This window comes from Halictus rubicundus, chromosome 18 (genome assembly GCF_050948215.1).
Source record: "Halictus rubicundus isolate RS-2024b chromosome 18, iyHalRubi1_principal, whole genome shotgun sequence".
Lineage (NCBI taxonomy): Eukaryota > Metazoa > Arthropoda > Insecta > Hymenoptera > Halictidae > Halictus > Halictus rubicundus.
Genome location: NC_135166.1, coordinates 1,202,062 through 1,211,055, shown reverse-complemented (window position 1 = coordinate 1,211,055; position 8,994 = coordinate 1,202,062). Strand labels below are relative to the sequence as shown.

At 50.7% G+C, this 8,994-nt stretch overlaps 1 protein-coding gene across 4 annotated transcripts in view; it reads left to right on the top strand.

The window, feature by feature from the left end:
* The first annotated feature begins 725 nt into the window (after window positions 1–725).
* Window positions 726–8,994, top strand: part of LOC143362932 (uncharacterized) — a 68,928-nt gene continuing 60,659 nt past the window's right edge. For all 4 annotated transcript variants that reach the window (XM_076803453.1, XM_076803452.1, XM_076803451.1 and 1 more), the window contains exon 1: window positions 726–1,592. In XM_076803453.1, coding sequence (XP_076659568.1) covers window positions 810–1,592 — 783 coding nt within the window. In that variant the 5' untranslated portion in view covers window positions 726–809. The remainder of the gene's footprint in view (window positions 1,593–8,994) is intronic.

Genomic DNA, 8,994 nt, shown 5'->3' with positions numbered 1-8,994 from the left:
GGTCGCGAACCAACGTTTCCGCGTAGAGTAGAACGGCTCGGACGCCGGCACGCCGCCACGTTGCGCCCGAAATCGGGCGATTCGGATTCTCGGGACCGGTCGATTCGAGGCGACGTCGACTGGCTATCGTCGTTCGACGCGAGACAAATCGCGGAGGGTCCATTGGAAACGCAGCACGGAACGCCGAGGATCGTCGTCCGCACACGCGTGCCCGGTCGTTCTCGAGAGGAGCCGTGAGTAGGACCGAGGTTAACCACGACGTGCCACGATGTCGAAGAGACGCTCGTCCTTCATCGATGCGAAATAACCATTGGGGAGGGGGGCAAGGATCGAAGGACCTAGAAGTTAGAAAGAAAAAATAAATCATCAGATCACATAGGATATATATATATATATATCGAGAACGATCGTCCCGAAATCACTGCATCGAATCATCGTCACAAACTAGCGCTATAGACCGCACCACCACACAAAGAAAGACCGGGGTACCAATTTTTCACCGATTCGTAGAGCCGGTCGTCTATCGAACATATAAACAAACTCAGAAGACTGACGAGATATTAGAGCAGAAAGAAACTTGTCCGCGGTGAATCATCCGCGACACGACCAAAATAGAAAAAAAAAAAGAAGAAGAAAAGAGAGAATAGAAGATATTACGAATAACTCACGGAATTGCGAGAGCACAGAGAGAAGAAGGAGATAGAAAAGAGAAGGGCGAGAAACGGTTGAATAGTAGAATCGTGTGTTAAAGCCATTGCGCGCGCGGTGCGTAGACCGGTGTACAGAAACCAGAAACGTATCCAGAAAGAATGTCTAGAGATCCGTACTCGAGCGGAAGCGGAGTGGTCGGGCCAGGAGGCGGCACGCGTTCTCCGAGGAGCAATCGTCGCATGACAGAGCTGCCGACCGTCGACCGTAGCCCGTCGCGTAGCTACGCGAGCGGTCGCGGCAGTCCGTTGGGTCGCAAGAGAGTCGCGGGAACTCGTAGCGGGAACAACTCGCCGGAGCACCTCGGATACGGCAGCTACCATCACCATCAGCTGGGCAGCCCGTACTACTCCCGCGACGAGGACCTCGGCAGTCCCGTGATGCTCGAGGAGAGGGGCAGGAGTATGTCAACCGGGGGCGGTGGGGGCGGACATCACAGATCCAGAAGCGCCTCGAGACCCGCCATGTCCAGCTCGGCGGGCATGTCGGCGAGGTACACCAGCCTCGATCGCGCGTCAGCGGGGATCCTCGATCACGATCGCGAGTTCGTGCCGATCCGGGAACGTAGCCGGGACCGTGGACTCTACCTCGAGGATGAGATGTACGGATCGAGATCGGCCAGGCAGAGCCCGAATCCGCACATGCTGCGGGACAGCGGGGGCTACATCGGCGAGCTACAACATCAGAACAACGATCTCCAACGAGAGCTCGGGAACCTCAAGAAGGAGCTCGAGCTGACGAACCAAAAGCTCGGCAGCTCGATGCACAGCATCAAGACCTTCTGGAGTCCCGAGCTTAAGAAGGAGAGAGCGTTGAGGAAGGAAGAGAGCACCAAGTACAGCCTGATCAACGAACAGCTGAAGCTGCTCAACTCCGAGAACCAGGTCAGTCAGTCGCCGCGACACTGCGGATTTTTCCCTTTACGCCCTTATCATGTCCGTCGCCGGAAAAAAAAACACCCTTCGACAACCCTGTGATTGCGATTACGAGTGTCGGGATTCGCGGATATATCCCTGCGCGCACACGGTTCTCCCTTAACGATTCCCGACACCCTTACGCGCGCGAGTTCTCTCCTCGCCCCCCTTTTCCCGATGACGTCCGCGCGCCCGTGGAATTTAGGTCGAAGCGATTAGGTCGAATCGCTCCAACCGTTAGATATATACTCTTCTTCTTTGCGATTTTCTTCTTTGCAACGGCCGAGAGCGCCGTCGAGACAGATCCCATTTCCCGACGGCGCTGCCTCGTTTTCGATGGAATATGGATTTTCGAAGGCGAATCGGGTCGCCTAGTCGGGTCGCCGTGTTCCGAGCGAGTTTCACTGGGATTCCCGCGTCATCGGAGGGCTATCGATCTACGTGTGGCCGACGGAGGAGGACTCGTTTTTTTCCGACGTACTTTCCCGGACACGTCGCGTAACAAACTTGCTTATCGATTGGCCAAAAATGTGCGCATCCGAGGTGGAGCCACCGATTCCCGTCAACGCTTTTAGACGGCGTGGAATCGTTTCCTCCGACAAGGGCCGATTACGCGAGTCCGATGTAACCAGGCGCGACTCGCTCGTAACCCGGACGATTAGAATTCAATTGCATCCGCCGTACGTAATACCTGTCCGTCTTACTCGCGAATCGTCGCGATCCAAGTCATTCACAATCGGCATCGCAACAAGTCCCAAGTCCCGAGTTCGGAATCTTCTGCGTTTCCTTGAACGAGACGTGGTACGCATCGCCTTCGAGGACGTCGGCTGGATCAATATCGTTAGCGAAGCCCGTCGCATATTTATATAATGTCGGGCCAAGTCACGCGTCTTTCGCGGAACCTCCTCGGATCGTCTTCCTAGGCGATCGTCGCTGTCCCCGTTGCTGATTAGCGGCACAATAATACCTCCGAATCCATTGGGCTCAGCACCTAAAAGAAAAAATAATCAGACTATCAGATATCAGACAGTAAACATTTACTGAAATACTCTCGGGTATTCCGAGGCTTCCTAGAATTTTTATTTTAATACTAGGTTAAAAGCGATTATTTTGCATTACTCAAAAATATTAGAGCTCGCCATTTCGAGGGGCATTTCGAGTGTCAAGCAACGCGATCGCGGAGAAAGAAATTGTGCAGTATCGAAAAGATAAAAGCGTGGGTTAAAGAGACTTTGCTCGGAGTACGGAGTAGTTGCAGAATTTCGAAACTGCAGGAGTTTAACTGGCGCACAGTTTATCGGCCAACGAGGTACGATTAAATCACGACAACGACGAGCACAGCTTTTATCGAGTGCATAGGAGTGCATTACTGTTACGCGAACCGCGTGAACACGAAGGTGTGTCGGCTGCGAGGACTCTATAGACAAGTCAGCAAAGATGAAAGATATGTTTGCACGTTTGAATCGTTTCGCGTGTACGCTCGAGCTCCGCCACGGGGAATACACGAATTTCGCACGCGTCGACCGACCGGAGGAGGGTTTCGCGAAGAAAGACGATGATCACGGCACACGGACGGTACGCAATTTTTCTCGGCGATGCGCTCCGCGGCGCTGCTCGGGTTTCATTCGATTACGATCACGTGCACACGACCAACAAGACTCGTTAAGTAACATCGGGGAGCTGAATTGTGGAGCAACGGTGGCTCTCGTGCACCATAGAACAATAATGACAGCGCTGCGTGCTAAGAAGCAATGCTAATCACAGAGCAGAAACTGCTGTACTGTCTCGTTCAAGGTGACTCGAATTCCCTTTGAGTTTTCTACGGGAATTGAGGGGGAAAGAGCTGTGCCGCAAAATTTTCAAAAATGAAATCTTTAATAATTCTCACACCTCGTCTCACTCCACAATTGTACGAGGTGGTGTAAATAATTTTTGCCAATTTTTTCGAGGTGATCTAGGACAGAATTTGCAGAACTGACATTGTTAAAGCTGCTAGCTCGATAGAAAGGGGATTTTTAAGAAGGAAATATTTCCAAATTGTGTGAGAAAGGGTAGGATGCTCTCTTTTTAATGAAATTCCCAGAGGTGGGGGTGGGTCGAGCGACAGTCGCCACGCCGTCCGTCAATGTTCGCTGCCACAGAGTTCGTCAGCGTCTGCTCCGGCCAGCATATTTTTGGCCGGCGATGGCGAACAGTTCACGCGAGATGAGTCATTGCCACGGAGAACCAGAAGAGTCAGATTCCCTGGCGGTCTGCCCACGTTTCCTTCCCGTTTTTATCTGACGTCTGCTCGTTCCGCGGGCACGTCGACCAGGCCAGGAGTGTTCTTACGTGGCGACGACACGTGCTGTGTCGGAATGACGAGAGAGAGAGAGAGAGAGAGAGAGAGAGAGACGCACACCGTTGTCGTTGTCATTGTCGCAGCATTGTTCCGCGAGCCGTGTCGAGTCCAGACGGGACCGACGATCGACCGTGAAATTGCATAATTCCGGCGCAACCGAGTACCCTCGTCATGCGACGATCAAAGATCCAGGTGTCCACAAGGCAGTCTGAACGGCTGGCCCAGGACCTGAACTTGGCGTTTACGAGCTGCCGGGGGACGAACGCGGTTAATTACGGCGGTTTAGATAACGACCCACCGGTAATTCATTAGGCGATGAAATTCTGATTCGTTGAGGAGCCGATTCGCCCGTAAACAGACTCGACAAATTGATTTCTACTTTTTTAACGCGGTTATCTCCTTCCGTGTTCCATCGAAACCGCGTTAACCCCTTTCCTATTTAGTTTATTAGACTAGTTTTTCGTTGTTATGAGTCAAGACATCGTCAGATTACCAGCTGCTTTTTCAAGAAAACGTAGGAACCGTTGCTCCAGTCGGCTGGCTCGATTTTTCATGAAACCGAGGAGTGAATATAGTTGAATAAAGCCCCAGAAAATGGCACTTCCGCATTGTGAGCCACCCTAAACGAGCCTCCACCCGGTTTCCCCAGAGGAATAATCTTCCATTCTTCCTCTCGTCGGGGATCCAAGGGATCGATCAACGGTTCATCCCCGTTGTTAGAGCCCCGACTCGTGGCTGCAGACCATTCCCACCATTACCATCGGGAAACTTCGGAATGGAACCCGGAAAAAACGCATTACACGGGTGGTAACCGAGCGCGATGGTGGACGCGGGGGGTCGGAATTAATTTTCCTTTTCTGTCGGGTCACGTACACCCGCGACTCGCTTCGAAATTGGCGTGCTCCGGAAGTGGGTCGTAAAAAAATGCCGTGGCGCTCTCGCAATGTTATCGTTCTCGCGATACCTCGCACTCGCCCGCATCTCTCTCTCTCTCTCTCTTTGGCTCTCTGTATTTCCTCTTTAACAGTGCACGCTGCCGAAAAACCAAACAGGCGTGAAACGCGGAAATTAAATACTGCGGTTCGCTTCGCTCTCGTGGAACGAGGATTTTCAACCCTTTCCTTACATTCGCCACCCCTATTTCATTCCATTGATCTTCAGCCGTAGCTGGACATGACGGTACCAACACGGTCGATGATCTCCTCGTAGCTAACGCGAAACAGTGGAAGTATTTAAAGGATAATTATTTTCTAGAAAAAAAGGAATAAATGTCCATGGAGCTCGAGCATCTTACAATTAATGCAGTCTCTACTTTTCGTCGTAACCTTGGGGTAGAAGGAGCATACGCGGAGGAGAGGGAACTATAATAGTGCAAGGTTAGCCTGATATATTAATGGGAGCCGAGCTATTAAATATTCCGTTTGATACGTTCTCCGCGTCGCTCATCGTGTTTGTCTGGAGGAATCTCGCGGAAGAACGCGGCAACCCTCCGGCCATAATTGCTCACTTGACATGGATTCTGTCGAATGAAAAATTAGTTGCCGACAGACTCCCGGACGCGAAGTCTATGGTAATGCGTTCGGAACGGGGGGGGGGCTCGAAGATCGGGGAGAGAGACGCTTCTCTCGTTTTATCCCCGATCGCGCGAAATTGATGAATTCCAATTGAAGTAATCAAACAGTTAATTAGAGAACCGCTCCCACGGTTTCTTCGCCGCGTCGAGTCTCGGGCACACGGAGCTCGCGTTCATTTCTCCGGGATCGAGTGCAATCAGAAACTGAATTTCTGACCCGTATTATATCAATTCGCCTTTCGATAATACCGACTCGATCGCTTCGCTGGAATCGCGCGTTTCGCGTGCAACATCCGTTCTTTCCAATTTTCTCGCTTTCTTCTTCGGGGAGCGAAATTCTTCAGCGAAAAACTCTCGATCGCGAGCTTCTTTCTCAGTTTTCGTCGGCGCGACGCGACGGTGTTCGGCTGATAAATTGATTTCGACGCCGGAAGAGCGAGACAAGCTCCGTAACACTATTGGCCGCGAGATTCTACTCATAACTTAATATCGTTAAAGTGGTCTCCTTAAGAGCGGCTGCTCGAGTACGTCGCTTCAATTCGCCCGGACTCGCAGCTGCCGTTCAGTGCCGACTTTGTCCAAACAGAACCCGGGAGTCTAGGCGTAACTTTCGGAACCATTGGACTTTGCCAGATCCACGAGAAATGTTCAGCAAATATTTCTGTAGAACCGTTTATCCTCGACCATACGTCCATTATTTTGAGAATACAACCCTTCACCTCACTGCTCTGTCTCCCATTGGATTGATTTTCTTCTAAATTCTGAGTAAATTACATTTTCTAACCGCACCGCAAAGGGTTAAAAATGCAGTCCCGTTTCAATGACCGGGGGGGATGAAAAGAGTGTGCTACCCCTTCGCAGAGCGTCTGGTTTTTGCCCGAGCAAGAATATGCGAGCCGCAAAACAGGCCCGCAGGTGAGGGGTTCGAATGACCCTCGAGAGCCGCACGGACGTGTTAGAAAATGACAGAGAAAAGTCCGTGCGACTCGTTCCCACAACTAACAACTTATTGTTCCGTTTCCGTGCCCCGCGTGTCTGGCTGCTCTTCAGATTCCTTTCAATCCGACGAAACGAGTCTGGCCGCGTCCTCTCGGCGCGGCAGGCGTCTCGTTTTTACGAGAACTCGTCGAGCAACGTCTTGGCTCGGCCGCGTCTGGTCTCGTTTCGTAGACGGTTCCCCCGCATACGTTACAAGGTCGACCGTCAGGTCCTGACACGGAAAAAACGAATCTGGAATGTCCTCGTCAGGGCTGGCGAGGCTTGAAGACGATCGGCTCGCGGAGAAATTCTTTTACTCTCGGAAAGATGCACTTTTCTAACCCCTGTACAGAAAATGATCGCGTTAACACGTCGCTTATTGCTCATTTTCTAATGGAATATTTAATCTCTTAACGCTTTACCTACCGGAAAGAGATGTGGTTGCACGTTCCCTTCGCAGTCTCCGTTTTTTGAGAAACAAAGATCGCCGACGCAGTCCATGTTGGATGTTCCGTCATCTACTGACACTACAATTGTTTGCTACGTTTGTGTGAGCAGTTCGCACGTGTTGGTTCGCCAGGAGACGTTATCCACAGCCTAACACCGAGCCGGCTATCTCGTTTCCTTTTCCCAGGTTTTCTCTTTGCCGCGTTTCCGCTTGATACCCGTCGACTGAAGGCGTCTAGCGGGATGGAGGGTGACTCGGGAGGGGAGGGGAGCTGCATTAAGAATGCACGCGTTAAGAAGAACCCGAGAAAGGTCTCCCCTCGATATCCTTTTCAGGATGAGGTTGCCCCTGAACGACCTCGTTACGTAACGCTCCCTTTCTGACGCCGGGCTTCGTTTAGAATTCAATTCCAAAATAGGTTACCGTTGCGAACCGGACGAGCGCCCGCGGCATCCCCCAGAGCCAACGGGAAACGTTCGAAATTAATCGAAGGAAAATCGTCGAAGGAAACGGCTCGAACGTGCACGGTCGCCAATTTGTCCAAAAACGTGAACCGAAATTCGTATCTTCATCGGTTGCACGTTGTTCGTTACCCTTATATAACTACGGGATGTTTTTGAAAAATTAAGTCTTAAACCTCGTTCTCGAGGGAAAATTGGCCGATTGATGTTGCTGCGATTTCGGAAGGTGGACGGACACGGAATAAACGCAAATTCAGCGTCGAAGTTACGGGGGTGGAGATTGCGTCGATGAAGGGTCGAGAAGCCCCCGGGGCTGCCCTCGCAAATATTAAAGTTTCTTTGCCCTCGGATATTACGTTGTACCGATACCATGACCGAAAACTCGCGACGGGCGGCGGCGATGCATAGTCGGAAAATTTCGAAGTTTCCTCGACGACGTTATGAGAGAAGCAGAGGGTGAAAAAGATAGAATAAGGGAGAGAAGAGAGGGAGGAAGATAGAGGGCAAGGGAGAGAGAGAACCGGGAGTCTGGCGAGCACGCGTGGTTTCCTCAATCGATCGATTTATTTTCGAAGTCCGTGAGAGACACGTTTACACTGTAACCCCGAGGAACAATGCGGTCGTGCCATAGTTAGACCGCGTGGCATAGGTTCTCTCTAATAATCCGCCTCGATATATTTAGGCCGATCGATATAGAGGGACGTGTGCGGTGCACTTTACGCGACGTGTACGGCATTCTCACGAGTTCTCTCTCCCTTGCTCTGTTCTCTCTTTCTCTCTCACTCTCTCCAACCGTCTATATTTTTCTCTCTCTCTCTCTCGATGGTTGTTCCATCGCGGAGAACGCTCGGCAACGCGTTGAATATTTCACGTCGTCTATCGAACGAATAAAATCCTCGGATGCAACCACCCCTTCGAGCACCTTCTGTTATCCGAACGGGGTGTCTTCGAACGAATTCCGACACTTCGTGCGGTCACGTGTGTTGCACGATTTCAATATGCAAATGCTATGTGGCGTTCTGATCAAGAAATGTTATCGTAGCTCGAAGATTTACCATTTTAACAGGAGAACCGAGTCCGTAAAAATGTCAGACTTTTTCTTTTACAATTGCAAACGTACCAGTTTTGCGCTTTTTGAATGCCGAAGATAAGCGAAACGTTACGAGCCATAAATGTTTAACAGAATCCGTAAATGTTTAAGCAGACCGTTGGCGTTCGGGATCCCTCCTCGAATAGGAGACACGTGGAAACAGAAATCTGATCGTTCTATTAAGGTAAATGTCCCAATTCGCCACCATGATCGTGTTACCGACCACTTGCAACCGTTCCGGCCAGTAAAAACTGCAAATAAACGTTCCGGGCTAAAGTGTTTTAGCTTTTTACTGGTTTGTTGTTCGCGTTTCGCTGATATAAGCGTTTTACTTTATACCGTGCAAAAAAGTCGGATAAATTTCAACAGACACGGTACTTGAATTTTTGCATAATTCACTGGATACAGACGGCAAAGCGAAATTTGTCGTTTTTCAACCAACAAAATCTCGTTCTGTGACAAGATCATGGTTCGAACGATT